The 23,149-nt window shown below is 37.9% G+C and overlaps 1 protein-coding gene across 5 annotated transcripts in view; it reads right to left on the bottom strand.

The window, feature by feature from the left end:
• The window catches only part of DVL1 (dishevelled segment polarity protein 1), a 104,103-nt gene that overhangs the window by 14,991 nt on the left and 65,963 nt on the right, over window positions 1–23,149 (bottom strand). For 3 of the 5 annotated variants that reach the window (XM_072427100.1, XM_072427096.1, XM_072427101.1), the window contains exons 5-11: window positions 18,588–18,720; window positions 12,324–12,417; window positions 11,032–11,101; window positions 10,112–10,251; window positions 8,569–8,645; window positions 6,482–6,549; window positions 4,539–4,688 (exon numbers count right to left, since the gene is read on the bottom strand). In XM_072427100.1, coding sequence (XP_072283201.1) covers window positions 4,539–4,688; window positions 6,482–6,549; window positions 8,569–8,645; window positions 10,112–10,251; window positions 11,032–11,101; window positions 12,324–12,417; window positions 18,588–18,720 — 732 coding nt within the window. The remainder of the gene's footprint in view (window positions 1–4,538; window positions 4,689–6,481; window positions 6,550–8,568; window positions 8,646–10,111; window positions 10,252–11,031; window positions 11,102–12,323; window positions 12,418–18,587; window positions 18,721–23,149) is intronic. The other 2 variants (XM_072427098.1, XM_072427099.1) reach the window with 2 other exon arrangements.

Genomic DNA, 23,149 nt, shown 5'->3' on the forward strand with positions numbered 1-23,149 from the left:
GTTGTTGTTGGCAAAACAGCCCTAAGATATGGCAACTTTTGTGCAAATCATGTTATACAGACATTATTACATTGTACTAACAAGGATATGGCACTCAGCGTAATACTGTAACTACAGATAGTGCTGCCCTATTTGGTAAAAACCTGCCTAGACTCTTACTTCCCATTTCAGAACTCATTATTTCTTTTCAGTGAGAAGTTTACTATAAGCTGGAGTATTTGGATGTCTCCCCATGTATGTAACTAGTGATGAAGGATAAATAGTAGCAGAGAGGAGGGTTATTATTATTATTAGTAATATTATTATTAATAATAATAATAATAATAATAATAATAAACAGGATTTAGATAGCGCCTACAATTACACAGCGCTGTACATTGAACAGGGGTTGCAAATGACAGACGAATACAGACAGTGATACTGGAGGAGAGGACCCTGCCCCGAAGAGCTTACAATCTAGAAGTTACAATTGTGCCCCTGTTTTTAGAGGCCCACAAGGAATAAATAGTCATTGCCATATGCCCTCTCTATTGCCGTCAGCTTGAGTAAGTGAAAGCCTACATACAGTCATACATCTATCCCTTCTAACAGACCATCTGTGCTTGAGCAAAAAGTATCATGTCTTCACAGCCACATGCAAAAGAAAAATGATCTTTCTATATGCCATGGTCAGTCCTGATGCTGGAGTAACATTAGAAAGGCCAGGTGTCTTACTATTTTACTGTGGCGGATGCTGAAGTCATGTCTAGAGGACCAGGTATCCTGCTATACACTGTTTTTGGGAAGAATTATATGTTTGCTTTATATGATATCTCTGCTTAATCCTGAATATTGTCAAATTAAGTTTTTAATTAAAAGGCAAAGAAAAATGACAGCTGTGCGAGTATTTATTTTACCAAATTTCCCTCGATCGGTAAAGTGAATAAGAGCTTCAATCAAACCAGTAATTGTTGGCACAGGTTAACAATGTCACCAAACAGAATACCAGATCGTAGTGACAATTAAGCCGCATACACACGTGCAAAAATGGTCGTTGGAAAAGATCTTTCGCAATCTTTTCTAACGGCTAGCACTGCACGATGCATGAACAAATGCTGTACATACAGCACCATTCTGCTCCATGCAGAGGGGAGGGGGAGAATGAGGGATCGGCACCCTGCTGCGCGCTCCCCCCCTTCCCTTGCATTAGAATTGTTAGTTGTCCATCGTCCATGGATCCGCCAGGACGGTCGTTCAGACGATGGACCACTGGCGCAGTACTAGCGCAGATTTTCGCCCGATATCAGCCCTGAGCCGACAATCGGGCAAGAACTGTTGGACGTGTGTATGTAGCTTATGTCTACAGGAAATACAACACAGCATCACTCCCCTTTGCCTTAACAGATACCTATGTGATCTGACACAAAGGACAGAGGGGTCTTCTTCAAAAAGGTGAAAGAATAAATGCCAAGGTAGAGTGCATGTCAAACATCTACAGGAAGACCATTTTACCACAAAGAGCAGTTGCTAGCAAGGGGCAAAACTTTCTACTCAGGATGTGGCTGCTTCGAAAGAAATGAAACTGACTTGCAAGAGCTTTCATTGCCATGCATCTGAAATATATTTAGCTGATTAAAAATGAAAAGTTTAGTTGTGCTTTAAAGCTGGGACCTATCCCACCTATACTTTACACCCAGGGAATGTTTCATCTACAGCAGGGGTGTCAAACGCTGTCAAACCCTGACCCCCAACGTCGTTTTTTTTGGCTCCCAAAAGAATCCTAAATATGAACTGCAGCTGGCCCGCCACTGCATTGAAATAGCGCTGGTAATACAATTCCCGGCATCACTTGCGTCTATAGACTAGCGGGCTCTCTGCTTATGCGTGGCCCCGCATTGGACTGTTTTATAGACGCAAATAATGCCGGGAATTTTAGTAGTGACACTATTTCAATGAAGAGGGAGTTTCAGCGGCGGGCCACTCAAAAGATTTAGCTCCGCATTGGCCACGTCTGGCATTTCCAGCACTCCCCCTCAGCTGTACTTTTCCTTGTTACTCCAAGGCCCATGGACTTGAATGGTTGGATTTTCATAGAATATTGGTATTATATTATTAGCCTGTGCAAAAAGGTTACCTTTGTAATTTTACTCAGAAGGCTACAAATAGAGAAAGAGGCATAAGATTTTTTCTTAAATAAAATTTGAAAAACATTTTTTATGCCTTTTTCTTTATTTTAAGCTTGTTCCGGATTGAATGTGAAGCAAAACCTCTTTGTTTCCATATGAAAAGGGTTTATATCTAATGAGAAGAAAAAAGTTCCTCAATTTTTTCAATAAATTTCAAGGTTGGTCCACGACTTAAATTTTGGCCCTCTGTGTATTTGAGTTTGACATCCCTGATCTACAGTATGTTGATCTGCAGTTACTATGGTGTTGCATGTTATCAGCCATGGCACCAACCATTTAAAGGTTTGAAAGTTCTGTTCAAATGAAACAAAATGGCCACTTTGACAGGTATTATCAGAGGCATGCCCTGATTGCAATTAAATCAGTGGGTTTAGTTCTGCTTCAATTCTGCTGCCAACATACTCTCCACAGAGGTATATTGTTTCAAATAAATCTTTTTAAAAAAACAACAAATGCAGTAATGCACTGCAAAAAACTCCTTCTTTAAAGATTTTACTGCTGAAAAGAATAAAAAGGTTTACATTTCTAAAATACCTGAATGAAACTGTAATGTTGGTATACTTCTTTTTTACGCTTATGCATCTCATAGCAGCAATATCTGATCTTAAACCTGTAAAATGATTTCAGGGTTTCTTACACGTCTGGCTATATTGTTCTCCCGAAACAAAACTGGAGAGAAATAGGCATGGAAATCAGCTTCCATGAAAAGCAATTTGTATGCATCGCTTTACCTCAACAATGTGCCCACTATAGCTCGAGGTTATAGTTGAGAGAGGCTTCCACACGCACAAAGACAGACTATTAAACAGATGTCAGAGTTCAACCACAGAGGATTTTTTTTTTTGGTACAGAGGCATACTCGAATACAAACAGAATGGAAAGATGTAGACATAAATCTCAAAGCACAAACATTTACAGTATCAGTGCGATCACACCAGCAAAGCAAACAGTTTGACAGAGAACTGATGTGGAGAACCTTTTTCATATCCTAGCAGCTAATAGGTATTTTTGGTATCTCTGGACAGTCAATGTAAAAATACAGAGGGTGCATGAGGTGCTAATACCACTGCATTTTGGTGCTGGGTCCTTACTGTTTTTGTTTTCACCAATGGGTGTCCAAGGCCATTTTGGACTAATGCTGGTGAAAGAGCTGAGGACTGAAGAGCCACACCAAACTGTTAAAATCCAAAACATGTTCATTCCAACTAAAAGTTCAATTATTGCAATTGATAGCTAACATCTTTTGAGGGTGTTTACGTCTTCAGGGCTTATTAAAAAAAAAAAAAAAAAAAAAAAAAAAAAAAAAAAAAAAGCATTTAATTGATAAAAATAAATAATGGCTGATCTTCATTTATTTGCCAGCAGTTGGTTGTTGCAGCAGCTTGAACCCTATGTGTATTAAACTTATTTTAAATTTTAACATTTTGATGCACTGCTACAGCACCTACAGTTTTTTCAAGGATAGATATACACGTGACCTCCAAAGCCACCATTGAGTGTCATATGAGGCCTGTACTCCTATATGTCCTGCAATGATGAGCAGAGGTTTTATGGTGAATATTTGATGACCCTAGTGCAGCCACCAGATGGCGCCATCATGCCACAACCATGATAATGCCTTTGGAGAAATGGTCTGCAGACAAAATGATACAATTCCCTATATTTATAAAGATATAAAATATTAAAAGTGTGATCGTGACATGATAGCTTACAGCTAAATAAATATAAATGAGGGGAGGTTTCTTTAGAAATTATCTCTTGAAGGAAATCTGTGCTAATAGATGAACAGAGGCAGCCAATGCTGTCTTGCTTCTGAGAAAAGGCTAGCTGCTTGGCTGTCTGTGGCTTCAATAATTTAATATGCTTTTTCAGAACAAGAATTCCAATTAGAAAGTCAAAGTTTCAAATTCAAGTCAGAATCTCAAAAAGCTGAAAACCATTCGACTGGCCCAAAAATACTAGTATTTCTTTACAAGTAGAGGTCAGTAGGACCGGCCCAGAAATACATTAGTATTAGTAAAGGTCAGCAATGGCAATTTCTCTACATTCTTAGCACAGGTTTTCTTTAATCAGTCCTAGGCAAACCCCATCTTTGTATTTAGCCATTAGTTTGTAAAGCACAATGATATGTGACATGGCAGGTTGGGTAGAAAGCTTTAGTGTGCTTATCTATACCCTTTGCCATTCTGTTAGTACTACTCTATTTCATGCATTAGTACCTGTTACATGACTAGATCGGGCTGGAAGAAGCAAGCAGGAGGCATAATGACAAGTGAGTCTGGCCGGTTAGCAGGATTTTAGGATAGGGTTACACTGCTGCCCCAGTGCAGGATCAATCCTGCGCACAGTGTGGGGGGCTGCAGTGTGACTTACTTTCCGACTCAGGTATAGAGCTTGTTAATGAGGAGCTGGTGCATGTGATGATACTCATGGAGGGGCTCATACCGTAACGGGGGTATGTTCCCGTCAGGGCTGAGGTATGAGTGATCCAGGCAGCTGGGTCTATCGGCCTCACGGGTTCAGCTACAAACAGAACAAAAGAGACAAAAAAAGATGGAGTTATAAGCACGGAGACTGGTGCAACAAGACACAATTCAAGCTTGTCACAAGTGTAAAACCACCCACTAAGTGTAAATTGGTAAATGTTCTACAGATACACTACAACTTACAACATGTGTTTTCCGTATCACTGAATTTTCTTTGTCCGACAGATTTCCCTACTTGTCCAGTTTTGTTTCAGTTTCAGGTGATTAGATAAAGAGAGGGGAATGCATTCTGTATTCCTCGCATACTTCCTCTTCTAGGGCGACAAACACTGCTCCCCCATAGATATGCTATAGTAAGGAAGTGTTTTCAGTCTTAGATAGAAAACTGAGGCAGTCACGGCATCTAAGAAAAAGTATGCTGCAATATACTACATTTTTGGATAATGTCACTGAGTTCACTCTTGCTTGACCGTAATTCACTGCCGGACTAAGGGGGTTTTTTATACAGACCAGAAAATAACAGCCTTTGTTTTGATGCACTGATGTTTGGAATTCAAGAAATATTTCCAGTCATTTGGACCCATATTTATATGTCTACAAACATGCAGGCAGCAAAATAATATCTCACTGTAAAAAACTCAGCAAACCATGACAGATTTACTTTATTTTTTTGTAAAATAAGCCCGGAGATGTTTGTGGCTGTGGCTGTAATATTACAGAAATGGTGTTGATTGGTATGTATTTTTTTTCATTCTTGTTCTCCTTTATAAAAAAATAAAACAAACCCATAACCCGCCTTCACACTGATACCAGCCAAGAGCACCAAGCATATAACATGGCGTCCTCCTGGCTGAAAGGCGGCTGCAATGGTAAAGGATTACTATAGGTACATCTGTACAAAAAATGTGAATGTAAATGGCATTTCCTATCTGAGCGGTGCCATTAGGTAGATATATTTACAGTAATTTGTTGTGTCCCCGGCTTCCGAATTCAACTGTGCATGTGCTGCCTTAAAAGTAGACTTCTATCAATAGTTCTATGGAAGTCAAATCTATTTTGACCCAATGAAACCCATAAAATAGACCGCTTGCCATAACCCTAGGAGACTGGTGGTGCAGGCAAGTCTAAGAACTGTCATCACTTGTTTTTGGGACATGACCCAAAGAAAAAAATGATATTGAGCAGCACTTTTCATGAAACATTGCCACTTTTGACATTGCACACATTTACTGGAAAAATGGATTTGTTTTGGAAATGACAGCAAAATAAAAGCTATTTTTTATTGTTTTTTAAGGCAGCCAAAAATATGAAATTCAAGAAATAAAAGCGGTGGCCTGGGGAGGGATGAATCTGCCCTCCACTCCACAGGAAGGTGTTCTGAGGTGAATATCTGAACTGCCTAAATATCTAATGTACATTGTGGGAAGCTCACAGTGTGCAGTGTAATTGGAGTAGGCATTTTCAGAACATTAGAGGAGCCCACACAACAGAAGGTAAGAATAGAGTTTAACTTTAAGACATACAAGAAGCCAGGAACTGATTTACTCTATCATGTTGCACCTAGTAATAAATCATCCCCTTTGGATGAAATAATCAGTTAGGGTGAACACTTTATAAACTGGATCCCAAATGTGAAAGTCCTCATCTGCAGGGAAAACATGGATGATGACAATGCTCATAAAAAATGGAAAAATAACCAACATTTTACAATAATGAGAAGCAATGCAAACTAAGCAAAGAACATATGACATTATTGTAATAAATAAGCTTCAATCTTATCTACAGATATCCATAGAGCACCTGTACTGCTAACAGTGACACATCACTAACCTCGTGGGATGGTGAAGTAGCTCCTAGGTGTGGGATCCCAGCATTTTGCTACAGTCAGGCTGATAGGTCTGTAAATAGGAAATACAGCTGACTATATACTAATATTCCATCTGCAAATTATAATTGACAGTATGACATAAAAGATTATCCTTGGTTCTAGGGGTTATGGGTAAAAGTAATTGGAAGTGGAAGGAGTGACCACAGACACTGTGCTGCTTCCTCCTCCAAAGAGTATGGAGAGTTGTCCCCTGTCCAGTCATTTACAACAAATTGCTAAACAAGGACGCTGCAAACATAACAGATTTTTGCTTTTTGATGAACTCAATTGGTTTTTTTTTTTTTCCGCAACAATCACCCAGTGTGAGTGCTTAACCTAAGGCCTAGTGGACAATTTGGCCTTTCAATATGATTTCTCGTTTGATTTGTCTTCATGCATTTCCATAGCCATAGCACACAAATGTGAACAACCTTTATAGTCAGCATTTATCACTTTTAAAGTGTGTTAGTGTGAATGAGCTTTTACATTGCAAGTTACAATCTGATTGTATAATCCACATTAGAAAAGCAAATACAAATTGTGTATAAATTGAATGACTTGAATTGATAGGTCTTTGCTTCAATGTTGAAGATGGCCCTGTCTATCAATGTCAGTACTTCTGACTGAGAACACAGTTCTCAGTTTTGTATCTCTACCACAAGGATCTAAATGACCATACCTCGTTTAATTCATAATACCTATGTCACTTCTCTGCTAATTTAATGCAGCACACACTGGGAATGGTTACCATAGAGACTATCAACCTAATGACATATGCATTTCATTGAACATGTATTTATGTGAGCCCTCTCTAAAGCTCCTTCACACCAAAGCAATTTTAAACATTTGGGAGGCATGGAAACCACATGAAATATAAAACACTAATTTAGTGCTGCTTGCTATTCTTGTGTTGTTTTTTTTCTTTTGAAGCTAAAAGTGCATATTGAATGCTAAGGTGCTAATGTGGGAGCTGAAGAACACGGGGATAAAGTTTCTGTTGCTGTGGAAGATATTTTTCCTAAATAGTAAGTGCATTTAATGAGAACCAAGTTAGAGAACTGGTTAAATACGAATTGACTGCTGATGCATTGACAAAGGGACATGCAGCAATTTTTACAAAGGTGCATTGAATGTGGGCTTTGCTGATAGGTACATTGGGGGTCATTTAAAATAAAACTGCAGTGTACTGGAATTATTGTTGTATGTTTCACAGTAACTGTACCTAAAGGCCCATTCATATCTTTCCTGTTCAGTGCATTTGTGCATGCATGTTAAGCCATGCATTACTATAAGTTACATTAGGGCAGCCTATTTATTTGAATGGCCTGGCAACACACCACAGCTGACCAGAAAACACAGTACTCATCTCCTAACACAGGACACCATAATGCTACAGAATAGTGTGTTTTTTTAACAAATAGTGGTGCCATTCAAATCAACTGCAATTTTCTAGATACATATGCACATCAAAGATCTTTTTACCCTATACAGGTAGTCCCCAAGTTAAGGACATCTGACATACGGGTGACTCCTAGAAACTAACACTTCCCTGCTCACTCATGTGCAGGACGGAGGCTTGATGGGAGGAAAGGGGAAAGGTTTGCATGACTTGCAGTAGAAATCTTTCGCTAAACACAGCTGAGGTTTCGGGTGATCTTATGGACTGAGCACTTCTGCAACATCTTGTAACTCTTTAATGACAGTGCAGTTGTTTCTTTTTGCATATCAAACCACAGCTTGCTCCAGAAGTTAATGAATGTCTAGGCTTCATAAAGTTTTTTTCTGCATTGTTTGTGATTAACTCACAGTGAGGTTTTTTTTACAGTAACTGTCGCCACACTGCCTATTAATATGTTGAGACAAACATCTGTCCTAATTGCTTTTTTAAAAAAAAAAAATAAACATGTTGTGACTTACATACAAATTCAACTTAAGAACAAACCTACAGTCCCTATCTTGTATGCAACCCGGGGACTACCTGTATACATAAAAACAAATGAACAATTACAGCTACCAAATTACTTTAATACACCAATTATCACATACTTACCCAGGTTTAGATACAATTTCTCTCAGCACTCTGACTGCATCATCATTGCTCATGTTCTCAAAGTTCACATCGTTTACCTGTAAAATTATAAGCAAACAGAAAATCACTAGTGAATTAACTGTATAGACTCTGTATCATTTATTAATATTATATATACCGGTAGTTATTTTTATATACATTTTCATGTTCTAGCAGGTACTATTTTACTGCCTGACCACAATTCTGTTATGTAGTCACACAGAGACTCTATGACCACATTCTGCACTCATTATCCATTTCTTTTGTTCTTGTTTGTTACCCACTGCAAAAATATGAGGAAAACCTTCAGAAAAATCTATATTCAGTGTACAAGACTGCTTCCCTGGACATATTAACATGCAGCACTTTTATCCTGCATTCTCCTTGTAAATAGGGAGGTTGGAGAAAGGGGAAACAATTCCCAGTATATATGAAGCTTAGTAATATCAAAGGCAGCTGACATGAGCCTGTGATGGCATTAAACCATCCCCTGTGTATTCTCAGCAAAGTCAAAGAAACACAAGAAATCTTGTAAATGACTCTTGAGGCTGTGTGATAATCAGCCCTATGTCAGCTGCTGTTTAGGTAGTGATACCGCGCTGTTCTCCACAAGGATAATGTGATGCTACAAGACACACTGAATACGAAAGGGAGTTACAGCAGATTATAGCAACCAATCACTGGTTTGTATCAGTTTGCTGAACACTGGTTTTATCATTTAAGTTTTCTGCAGTTTTATGTACCTAGGCCCACCAGAACCATGATTTAGACATTTAACCCTAATAGTGGCGTTTGGGTGATGTTTAAACAGAGTAGATGGCTATGACTTAGCTCAACTCCAGGTAGACAGCTACAAACAGATGACATACATACTATATACTGTAAAAGTGGTGTTTTACCTGCCAATGAATTTGTATTTCTATCAACTTTCTAATACTAGAGAAAAATTGTACTCTGTCGTCCAGTAGAGTATAAACTCTCCCATAGGAATAACCTGAGAGTGAAAAACAGATGTTTGGCTGTGATGGTCTATGGTCTCATTTAAAATGTGGAGTAAATATCCCCTTTCTGTTATACACCTTTGGGCTTCGCACATTTTAGAGCTCATTCATAAAGTTAAGCCCACAGCCCTGATTCAATAGATCACCACAGGGTTCCCTCTGCCACATAGATGGATCTACATTCGACTGTTCACACAACATTAGGCAGGTGGCTGAGCAGCCATGGCAAACTGCACAGGCAATATTTAAATGGATCATTGACAATAATAGTAATAATGGAGGTCGGAGGTTAACCTTTAGGGGTATAATAATAAACAAATCAGTTTGCCACCATTGCAATATTCACATGAGAAAAGGCAAACAGAGTAATTGTAACATTTGTTTGAGATTGTTAGGATAAAAATCAGCTCTGAATAGAAATTTTGTCTGCAGTATTTATTTAAACAGCAATTTGTCATGTTTGATTAGTGTGTAAATGTCGTTCTTCATAGAAACAAAATCACAAACTGTCCCACATATTATACCTGTAAAAGCATATCGCCGGGCTCAATCCTGCCATCTGCAGCCACAGCTCCACCCTTCATGATAGATCCAATGTATATTCCCCCATCTCCACGGTCATTGCTCTGTCCCACAATACTGATGCCTAAAAAGTTGTACTTCTCTGGTAGAGAAAAGGACAAAGGAAAACATAAAACATATAAACCAATGGCCGGATCAATCTTGACTTTGCTTATTCTTAAAACTTTGGGTCTAAAATGTTCAACTTCTCTGCTTGCTTACCTGATTTTCCTTACTCTTAAACATTGATTCTCAGATCACCATCTCCACTGTTAACCTGATTTTCCTTACTCATCTCTATTGTTAAATTGACTTTGTTTACCCCTGAAACACTGGGTCTCAGACCTCTATCACCTCCGTTAACCTGACTTCCTCTACCTTGAAACATTGGGTGTCAGATCCACATTTACATTGTTAACCCGATTTTCCTTACCACAAAAAGTTGGCTCTAAAACCTCCATCTCCACTGTTTACCCAACTTTCCTTACCCCGAAACACTGGGTCTCAGGCCATTATCCTATACTGTTATCCTGTATTCTTTTACTTTGTCATTCTAATTTGTTTAACGGATTCCCTTGCCATTACTTTTTGTTTTTATGTTATACGTTCTGTATGAGTATATGCCTTGGATGATCATTGTATAAAATTTTGTAGGTAGTATAGCCAAAATTTACGATTTCCTGTTTTCCTCAATAGATAGGAAAACAACACAATGTTTAGGTTGGAGTTGGAATTGATGACCTGTCTCTTTAGGTAGTAAACACTGTATATTTTATACATTATATATATCATTAAGCAGTGTTTAGTTCTGTCATGTCTGTTTCCCACACTGGAATAAAATGTACCTTTACCAGGGTGGCGGCACATTACATCTGGTACTTACCCATGTTTAGGGTGACAGTGATGATGTTTAGGGACATGGTTGAGTCTGTAATGCTGCTGAAGGACGAAGACTGTAAAGAACACACAAGACTATTAGAAAAGAATTCTGATGGTTTTACTTTGTACATTTCATATATAAACCATTGCAGGAACAGATTTATGGTAATTAGTTTCCTGTCCCATTTTTGCTGTCTCCAAGGAAATTTGGAGTTTGAGTTTGAAATCTTTTTGCTGCAGGACTATCAGATAACAATAGGCTTTGTGAATGAAATATGAAAACTCCTGATTTAAAAAGTGCTGCCAATGTGGACTTACACAACAGATAAGGCAAAAAAAGTCCTCACAAAAATCAACGGCGAATCACTGATAAATGATTATCAGGTAAACAGGGTAAATATAAAAAACTATCAGGTACCAGCAAACTTAAACTTAAACTGGACCCAGGCAACATTATTCTTTAAACATTACATGATACAAGAAATAACACCTATTACAGGAATCCTGCACTGTTTTTTGCTTAGGTCTACTTATATTCATTTCACAGCATTGGGTGGCTGTAAGGAGCCATAATATTAGTGAAGGTACAAACTGTCCCTGGCCTGCTCTTCTTGTTCCTTTATCCCTGTATACCATTAATATAATCCAGTAATCACAAGCTGAATTGGTTGGGGTATACCTGTGAAACTCCTAATAGAGTTATTATAGAAGTTTCTATGCTGCTACTATGCACTACACACTGAAGGATTCTTTTTTATTGATTGCTCTCTCACATAAAACTATGTCAATGAATTCCTGTCAGGCAGCTAAAATTTAGATTCTAAACATTTTTCTATTCTTAATGAAATATAAAAACAGAAAGTGTTACTGAGAGTTGGATTTCATGCTAAATAGTAGAAAGTTGAACTCTTAAATGATTTATGTAAAAAAGTTGATGAGAAATTTTGCATCAACTGAAGACAACTGTCTTGGCTAAAGATATAATGTTAGTATAGCTGCCCCTGACAGATGCTAACGACTATTCCTATTTACTCTGAGAACACAGTTTTTCCCCCTCCATAGCACAAAAAATAATATCTGAATGGTGCTCGTCCACTCCTTCTATCCCTGGAAAAGTTTATTAAAATTGTTTGCAGTGACAGTTGTTTAAGCTTGTGTATGTACTAAGTTCTAGGTATTATCAACTCATGGGTTTAAGGAATAAAAACTGGAAGTTAACAGATTGGCATAGGCAACAAAAAACATTTTATTTGCAGGTGACCGGCCAGAAAAAGAAAAAAAAACTCAATTACTTACTCTATCGATCTGACGCATTTTCTGCTTCCGTCGCCTTCGTTTGTGCTTGCGAATAAGACGCGATGATGTGCTTTGTTCTGTGGAACTACTTAACCTGTGCAATAAAGGAGGATAATTACATTTCATTCTTAAAAAAAAACTATGATAAAAGCACTATATTTCCCATGTGGTATTAAATCAAAATCATCTCTGTAAAATGTATTCTAATTGTTCACCCATGCAGGGTATTAGCAATGCCAGACTTTTACATGCAGAAAACACATTGATATTCATAAAGTAAGGTGGGATTTAGACCGAAGCCAAGCAAAATTATTTAGGAATGGCTATCTCAAGGACAAGGCAAGTTTAGACAGGCATCACTGACTATTAAAGCAAAATTTTATTTCTAATTGGTTAGTGTCTTATATGTGTCAGTACCTATAACCAGGAAGACTCAATAGAGACGGTCACTGAGGAAGTCACAGCCAACCAAGGTACCATAGTAGTAGTGAAAACCTGTCAGTTCTACCCTTTCACTATCACTAAATTTTCATTTTTTTAATCTGCAGTTTGGCTTTATTGAACTTAAAGGGTATAAAAACTTAAAAAACCAAAAATAAATGCACTTCAGTTTACCAGTCCATAGATCTGGTAGCTGCAGTAGTTTCATTTGATAAAACCAGTAAACCTTTAAAAAGTCCTAGGGTGACAATACTAACTCATACTACAACCATGATGTATCTATGAAGAGTATTTTCATTCATTAGTCCTGGTTTGGACTAAACATCTACCATTCTTCTCATTTCCATTACATAGGGGTGAGGGGTTCTGTAGTAGGAAGCTAGAAAAGTTGATTACATTCTTTGGAATTTAGTTCAGTACACACACAAGTAACAAGTATAATGGATTTATGTCAGTGTCAATTGGTATTTCTCTGTGCACACAAAAAATTGATTCTGTAAACAGAATCTAATGTAAAAATTTCTTAAAAAGAAAGGCAAGCTGGCAAAGTTTATATATATATATATATATATATATATATACAATGTATTTTATGTGATATCCTTGGATATCACTGTCTCTGCAGCAATTACTCTGACCATGGTACCACAACATTAAAACATAGCAAAGGACCTTGTAAAAATACTTTGCTGTAAGAAAATGTCTTTGAATCCTTTCATCTTCAGACCTGCATGCCCTGGTAAAACTGTGAAATTCCTGCTGTAATTAATATGCTTTTAGGATGACAGTTATTTCACACTGCCAGCAGCCATTACTTTTTTTTCCCTGAGAACCACCTACATCCTGGTGAAAGACAACCATTTATTGTCATACTAAAACCTCTAGGTGATCCAAATGCTTCATTGATGTTGCGTGCTTTATAAATGAGCTGATGGCAAACTGTGAAAGTAGAGGTTTATTTTATCTTACTGATGTCATTAATGTGGCCATAAGAAAATGAAGGGAACCAAAGCTTTGGATAATTGTTGGTGCCACTAGATAACAAAACCCAGCAGGTTATAACAAAACATTCCTTCATGAAAATACAGGACATAGACACAGATATCCCTGATTGCATAAATATTATGATCGCTAGTAATATTTTGAAACCAGACGCGTTTCTCCTGTCGGCTTCTTTTGGGGATCTTGCGATAAACTTTATAAATTTGGATGATAGAGAAATGTCTCCCATAGGGATTCCAATGTGTTGTCAAAATATGTGAATGGTTTTCCACATAAAAGTCACAGTGGTGCAAGCAGATTGACCTGGCATATTTTGACAACACATTGCAATCCCTGTGGGAGAATTTTCTCTGTCATCCAAAATTTATAACAATCATCACACAATCCCCTGAAGAAGCCGATAGGTGAAACGCGTCGGGTCCATTATTAGCGATCATAATATTTATGCAATCAGGGATAGCTGTGTCTAACAAAAAGGTTTTTACATTTCAGTGAAAATAACTAAGATTTAACCTAACCTAAGTTGTTCACTTGCATTTTATACAAACCAATGTATCTTAAATGATTTTGAATACAATTCACTTTAATACATTTTTGTTTACCAAATAACTCCAACCTTTTCTCTTTCCTTGTTTTCATGTATACCTGTACAGGGACATTATGCATAGCTACTCTTCTCAGATTCAACCAGAAAAGAGGAGACGCCCATTCCTTCTCTTAACCATGAAGGAGCTATGACCTACCAGGTCTATCAGTGTTGACCTAACAATGAATGAGCAGCACTATGTCTAGTTTAACAATTCAGCATATGACGGTAACATGAGATCACCTTTTGTAGATTTTCAAATGAAAACAATACCCTAGTTGACATCCAAACCCACTAAATGATAGGCCATTGAAGGTCTCATTGGTAGGTTTTGGGTAACTGTACCACAATATTATCTGGTCAATATTATCATATAATCAACTGGACTGTTGAAGAAATCCTCTGTAGTCCTGGATGTTGTAGCTTTACTCCAGTTACTTTGCAGCCATAACAGACTTTGCTTGGATTTATTACACTAGTGTCACTCGATCGGTACAGGATTTTCTATATTTTTTTATAGAATCCAGCAGATAATACACAATTTAGCACAAAAGCATAAATCTGAGCGGGATGGTACATAACATTGTTGTTGGGGAGCAGATCTTGTAAAGGAATCATCCCTTGCCTTGTCTTTACAGTTTTTATAAGCTTGTAAATAACCTAATCCTGTTTTTACCTGTTTAATGCTTAATAATCTGTGATTTCCTCTCAACATGCCCAAGTAGGTGCTGACTGGACTCCCTGGGTGGTCTGATCTGCAAAGAGTTTGTCCATACCCAGTCATGTAATAATAGGGATATTTGGCACAAAATTTTTTTTAAGACTGCCAATTGACACACAAATGGAGATCTGTTAGTACTCTCGGACTTATTATCAGATTATAGACAGGTCTGCAAGTAGCTATTGTATGTGATAATGGATACATGTATGAATTTAACTTGAAAAGGGAAAGAATAAAGGTAAATAAGGATTTAAAGCATTGGTATAAAAAGTACAGAGGTAAAAAGAAATACATACTTTTCTCTGGAATCCTTAAATTCTTCTCTTTACTGGTGTTAATGCAAAACTAGGATTTAACTTTTAAAACGGCATTTAGAGCTCAGCTTTGATTGTCAGGATACCTGGCAATCCTGGCGTCCCCTGCACCCATCGGGACTGAATGAACTACTGTGCTGTCCCAGCCAGTCATAAAGGCTGAAGATTGCAAGAGAAAGAAGAGATAGCTGTGCCCTGCCACAAAACTAGAGGATTTAGTCCCATTTTAGTCATTGATCATTAGCTCTCTGGCATGGGGAATACCATGTTTCAGGCCCTGTAATTGGGATTCTGTGACCAATGCTCTGCCAATGGGCTATTTTACCAGCTTCAGCAGAAGGAAGAAAATAAGGACTTTGCAGGGAAAGGAAAGTACTTTTATAACTGTATTGTGTACTCAAATACCCAATGTTTTATGGGCTGAATGTATCAAGGTTTTATATATGTCTTTCTGTGTACAGTATATGCACAATGGAGATACAAAACCTGAGATTTCATTCCTTCCTTGCTCTAACCATAACACAAAAAAGTTTTAGTTGAGTTCCACTTCAAAAATACAGATTGACGTTGAATCTACAGGATTCCAAGTCGGTTACATAAAGTCTATATGAAGATATTAAAACAGGACAGTTCACCAGCTAGGATATGATGCTCCTTGCAGTTTGTTTACCATTTCTATAAGCTCTTTTTTCAGGATGAGATTTGTGGTTTTGTTTGTATCTTTGCTGTGTCTTTGAGGATTTACATCATCCAAACCGTGTGACAGTCCATTGTAAATTGTCTCTCAGCTTTCACGGTTCTATCCTCTCTAAAACAAACTCTTCTCTCATCTTGCACACTTCCCACCCCTGTCAGTGCCCACAGATCTGCAGCCTGGGGGGAAAAAGCTTGATCTCCGGGCTCTAAGATGAGAAGCAGAGAGGAGAAATGTGATGACAAGCTACTGCTGGGGAAGAGACACACCTTGACCACATCCAGCTATGCCGAATCTAACTAAGACTGATTCAGGCTCAGGCCTGTCTGGCACATTCGACAATACAAACACGCAAGTAGCCGCTAGCCCTAGCGCTGTCATTAAAAAAAACTCCGCTAAGCACTGGTTTATATGTATTGGCCACATAATACAACTATAATTCTATGAAAACAACATCCTATTCTAAATGTTAGTATTAAATGCTGAAGTGGTTTGCTGACAATAGCAAATATTAAAGTGTGAATGGTCAACTGCTAATTAACTTTTTTGGATTGTTGTCAAAGAAACTTGGCAATAGTAAAATTTGCAAACTGAAATTTGGACTAAAATCTTTAGGCTAGCCATAGATGGTAAATTTTACATAAGGTGGCTCAGTGGTTAGCACTCTGCAGCGCTAGGTCCCAGGTTTGAAACTTGGCCAGGACACTATCTGCATGGAGTTTGCAGGTTCTCCCTGTGTTTGCCTGTGTTTGCCTGTGTTTCCTTTGGGTACTCTGATTTCCTCCAACATCCCAAAAACATGCAGATAGATTAATTGGCTTCCCCGCAAAGTTGACCTTAGACTGTGGTAATGACATATGACTATGGTAGGGACATTAGATTGTGAGCCACTTTGAGGGACAGCTAATGACATGACTTTGGCTGCGTAACATAATGCTGCTATATAAATACTGAGTAATAATAATATATAGGGACACTGGGGGTAGACAAAACATACTTGTCCTGTTTAAAAGATGTGATTTGCTTCTGCCTTACTTCCAGGTTGCTGCAGAGTTTACTGTTAAACATTTATTGAACGTACACTCAAATAGCTGTTTTGAATGGCCCCGTGAAAAGAGGGAAAAGTAAGAGCACCAAGGCCAAAATCTAACGGATGCACAGAAAGTATTACCCAGCAAAAGCAAAAAAAAACATTTTTTTTTGTTTTAGAATATTTTATTGATTTTTACAGTAAAGGTATATTTAAAAAAACTGATGACTTAGAACTTGGAACAGGATTTAGTGGTCGTTCTCAACTTCTTTAACATGGGGGGAAACTTAAAAATAACGTTCAGATCCTCAGGGAACCCCTATCATGGTTACTATATTAGGAGCTCACAGTTCATTAGCGTGATGGTCAGTGGCAAAAATGCCCTTTTCATTGCTGGCCATTACAGATAGCCATAAAGATCATTGGTGTCAGTTAAACTGACCTTAGAGGCACAAATTGCCCATTGCTCAATGAACCCCTAGCAACCCCCAAAGGAACCCTGGTTGAGAAACACTAGGTTAGAATGAAATATGTTGGAGTAAAAAAAAAACAAACAGACGACATAGGATCCAAAATGTTCTCTCCTAAAACATATATAGCTATACCAGAACAGACATAAAAAAACACCTGAATATGAATACTAAGCTATAGAAAAAGCCTTAGAAATCTTTATTACAATAAAATTGTTGTGTTCAGAGTTGGGCTTTAAGTGAACCGGTTGCTTTACATGAGTGTTAGCAAACTATAATCACATCATCAGTCCTAATGTTGTAGAAACAAATATCAAATCTTCTGTGAACACACTCAATTTTATTTGAATGTCTGATAACTATTGATTGTTTCAACCAGAAATCGAAAAGCATGTTGACTTGTTTTGTTTTTTTTTTAACTTTCAGTATTTGTTTATCTGAAGATATCTGGTTGCTTTCAAATTTTAACCTGTGCAGTATATCTGATTTTTTTAGTCTTTCTTGGCATTAAAAAAATTAAAATAATTAAAGCTGAAAAAAAAACATGGTGGGTGGTAAGCTTTTGCCATAATCAGCAAGTATGCGCAGCACAGTTGCTTACAAAATCATTGTGCAATACAAAAGGAATGTGGTTTTGTCACACAGTACTACCTCCTGGTCCGCTTTAAAGATTTAAATCAAAGGATGTCATTTTGATGTCATTAATAAGAAATGAATTCTAAACCATAAAAAAAATGCTTCCACCAAAGAAGACTCCATAAAACAAAACTGATCCAGTACAGGTAAATCAGTACAAGATGAATGAAAATATGCATGTTAATTTGAAGATATTGCGCCTTTCTGTATAAGCAATGACAACCAATCAAAATTCAACCTGGACTAACCTCAGCAGAATAAATTCATTGGTTATCATGGGTTCTTGCATTTAAGAATAAAAACTCTTTGTTGGATAAAGCAAAAATGTATTTCACTGCCACCTTAAGCCACCATACTTTGTCCCTCGTACCTGCTAGTGTTGTCTTCATCAGAGTCCACAAAACTGCTTGACTCCAGCTCGCTGCTCATCACGGTGGATGCACTGTCATATCCTCCAGGGTCGCGCATACGTTCCACTTTAGGGTGCCCATTGATCCTTGGAACTGGCAGAGAAGACAAAAGAATTGATGAGTTAAGGCTCTGCAAATAGCTATCACCAAGAAAGCCTTTGTGATCAAAGCAAATGTTAATATAGTACTAAAGACAATGCAATGTAAAGGTACAGTACATTAAGTAGAGTAACAGCAAGTGACAAGGGGAAACAGATGACAGAAGCAGAAATATCACCCTCTAACCTATTGAACATCCTCCTTTAATCTGAATGAAAAATGGATGACGCTGACAAGGCCAGACCACAAAGCTGAGAATAGGATGTGCCTTTAATCAGATTAATAGACTTTGTCAGTTCCCAACCGTTTGATGTAAAGTGTCCTGACTGATGAAGAATCATTACTTCAAACATGATGTAGGTCCCTCATCAATACCTGTAACTGAGCATTAGAGAACTCACATCCAATACATGAAAAATATATCCTCTGCACAAGCAACCAATCAGATTCCCTCTTATTAGTTCAAAGATCTTCAAAGATGGTGTGCCTTATGTCTTATATTTATGTATGAGACTCAGGACCCAGTTCTAAATTGGTGTTATGGCTTTATCACAGGCACACTGCTGTTATAAAACTAAAAAACAAAAAAGTATTTATAAACCACATCAATGTTCTTTAGGGGACTTCCAAAGCAAGGAAATCCAATTCACTGGATAATTTACATCAAGCTAATTTCTTTTACATGGACATTCCAAATAAGCATTAGAGATTGGTCAGGGACACACCCCTAGATGCAAATTGGACATCTTTTATTTTCCTTTCTCCTTGTGTCAGCACATGTGCACTCCAGCAGAATGTGTTCTCCTGATTCTAGCACTATTTTCCCTGTCTAAATGTACAGCAGACAAAAGTAAAAAACAAAAACAAAAAAAAAAACAAATTCCAGTGCTTACACTAGTCCTAGCCAATACAAGGTCCTCTCAAGTGGTGCTTTATCTGCCTGGGGTCCAGCTTTAAATCTACTATGGAAAATAAAAGTTAAAGAACCATATTTGGTGTGTTGTGCTATTCGGCAAGGAAAGTAGCCAATCATGTTCTGACTTTTGTATGCCGTTAAAGTTGATCATGATCAGGCAGGGCATTATTGCAGAATAATAATCAGAACAATAATCCCTCCGACCTGCCTGATCGCTTTGGGTATATGTCAACAAAGCTGAGCTGCGCATAGGATACCAGGCTACCCAGCAATCCCGGCTTCCCCTGCACATGCCTGGAATTATTGAATTATGTCATCCCAGCCTGGCCAATCAAGATAGTCAATAGCCAATCAAGAAGAAACAGAGGAAAATAGCAGCACCCTATAATAGGGAGAGGTAAATCCTGCAGGTTTAGTTCAGCTTTACCATACAATAATTGTATGAAATATATCTAATATCAAACTCAGGAAAAATTTTAGTCTTGTAACGAATATATTCTATACCAGAAAAAGAATCAAAAACGATCACTCAAGATGACCAAAGGTCACAACAAGGATGAGAAGAAAGAAGAAGACGACGGCGTCTTGCGAGGGAATGGGGATATGTGAGTATCGTGGGTTTAGTTCCCATGACAATGGCAGACAGCTATAGCCAGATAAAATGGCTGCCAACAAAATATGAACATTTCCAGCAAATACCTCAGCAGCTTGCACAGGTCTAACAGAAGCAACACGTGTAATAAATAGGTGCAAATTATCTTACAGTGCTGCCTTATAGTATCACATTTCTCAAAATATATAGCTATGAGGAATTACACTTTGAAGTGTGAAGAAGACAATTTGCTCTACTGTTCATAAGGAAATCTTCTACTGAACGAAGACTAAGCTGAGCATGTAACAGGCTTATAGGGGAGTATGTATGTGTGATCTTTTTCCAGTACCGATGCAGGCCCAGGCGCTCCAAACACAATGCCTTTCAGCCACAGGCTGGAAAATCATTCCTATCACAAAACAAAACATCACCTAATCTGCTTTTCCAGCATTTTATCTTCGCGCCGGTATTTAGTTTCTTTACTGTGACGTATCGCAGTATCTCAGGCAGCCAGAGTGGGGCCAAACCAGAACACAAGAAAAGCTCAAGCAGATTGAAAATGTGTAGCTGACAAGATATCCTTCAGTAGATGCTGCAGGCAGTAATGTACTGATCGACTTACTGCAGCTAGGTATAATTACATATATTTTATAATAATGGCTATACACATCAGACCAATAAAATTAACATATCAATATTATTACTTCTTTCTTAAAAATGAATAACTTGTATTTATATACTGCTGGTATATTACGCAGCACTTTACAAAGTCCATAGTCATGTCACTAGCTGTCCCTCAAAGGGGCTCACAATCTAATCTCCCTACCATAGTCATATGTTGTTACCGCAACCGAAAGGGCAATTATTTTAACTGTGGGAGCAAAACAGAGTACCTGGAGGATACCCACGCAAACATGGGGAAAACATACAAATGACCCACAGATAGTGTCCCAGCCTAGATTCGAACCTGGGACCCAGCGCTGCAAAGGCCAGAGTTCCTGAATTAATTGAAGATGAAAACAGTCAGGTGGGCTGGAAGATTTTGTTGGATTTCAAGAAAACTGTGCAATTTCCCTACATCTAGAGGGCAGCATGGTGGCTCAGTGGTTAGGACTCTGGCCTTTGCAGCACTAGGTCTCAGATCCAAAGCTCAGCCAGAACACTATCTGCATGGAGTCTGCAGGTTTTGTGTGGGTTTCCTCCGGGTACTTCGGTTTCCTCCCACATTCTAAAAACATGCAGGTAGGTTAATTAACTTCCTAAAATTGTCCTTAGACTGTGTAAAAGACATTTGACCATGGTAGGGGCATTAGATTATAAGTTTCTTTGAGGGACAGTTAGTGATATGACTATGGACTTTGTACAGTGCTGCGTAATATGTCGGTGCTAAATAAATACTGTGTAATATTAATATCTCTTAAATTTCCTTGCTATGAAACCCAGCCATGGCTAATATGAAACCAAGCAGGGGAATCCAAATCCTTTGGCTTCCTGAAATGTAAATGAAGAATACAGGGGAGACATCTTTATAAAGAGTGCAAATACTTAAGCATTCATTTTTAGGTTAGCACTGATAGTCTGTAACACTTGCTATTGAAAATGTAATTACACACTCTAATGACTACAGAAGGCCAACAAAGCCTTTTAGTGTTTACTTCCCTATAGCTTTCCTTGCTATGGAACTCTGCTAATATAAAGCCACGCAAGGGAATTTACTCCTTTGGCTGATATGTGAGATAAGGAATACAATTATCAAAATGAGACATCTCTGTAAAGACTTTTGGAACTGGTACATTCATTTTTTAGGTAGTACTGATGGTACACAACACTTTGCTGGAGAATGGTTACTTTTGAGGACTCCAATAACTCTAAAAAAGGCCAACAAAGCCATACTAATGGTACCTCTTGGTGTTTACTCCTCCACTCCTTGATTATTTGTGGGTTATTGAAAATCAATAATTGGAGTGTGATATGAATACAGGTAGTCTCTGGGTTAAATTCGAGATAGGGACTGTAGGTTTGTTCTTGTTGAATTTGTATGTAAGTTGGAACAGGTACATTATTTTAATAAATGCATTTAGGAAAGATGTTTGTCTCAACATATGGCAGTGTGGTGTCGGGTATTGTTAAGATCAACCAAAACCTCAGCTGTGTTTAGCAAAAGATTCCTTCTGCAAGTCATGCAAACCGCCCCTCCCCCCCATCCAGCCTCCGTCCTCCGTCCTGCACACAAGCAAGTAGGGAATCCCCATTCGTATCTAGGAGTCGTTCGTATGTCAGATGTTCTTAACTCGGGGACTACCTGTATTTAGTAATTTAGCGGATACAGGAATTCAGGTTTGAATATTTCACCATAATATTTCTGAATATATGAGAATGAATCATACATGCTAACTTGCCAACAACCTGTAATATAATTTTAAGTAAACTTATAAATTGCAAAAGATAACTCCTTCTTCTGGTTGAATTTATAAAAACTATTTCTCACACAGAAAACCTAAGCAGAAAGGAGAATGACATTTATGAACATTTATAGGTTGAGGATCGGTGCATTAGGAAAAGTCTTGCAGTCCAGAATTATTGCGATTACCAGACTCACAGCCAGAGAGAAACAAGATCCCAACAAGACACTTTCTGAGGATTGTGAATGCTCCATCAGATTGTATTACTTTATATTCAATGCTTATTACTCTGTAATAACATTTGTACCTTGCTATATCCCTGGTCCTGTACCCTATGGGATTCCTCAGATTCTTTGTTCCCTACCCCCTTATTTTTCCATTGTTTAAATTCTTTACTCAATAAAATCACTGAAACATAAGACAATGTACACAGGTGTGTATGCTCTTACTCCCCATACAAGTCATTGTGAATGCAAAAGCAAGTTGAAGAAACCAGAAGCAACTTAAATGAAA

This window comes from Pyxicephalus adspersus, chromosome 11 (assembly GCF_032062135.1).
Source record: "Pyxicephalus adspersus chromosome 11, UCB_Pads_2.0, whole genome shotgun sequence".
In the NCBI taxonomy this organism is placed as follows: Eukaryota; Metazoa; Chordata; class Amphibia; order Anura; family Pyxicephalidae; genus Pyxicephalus; species Pyxicephalus adspersus.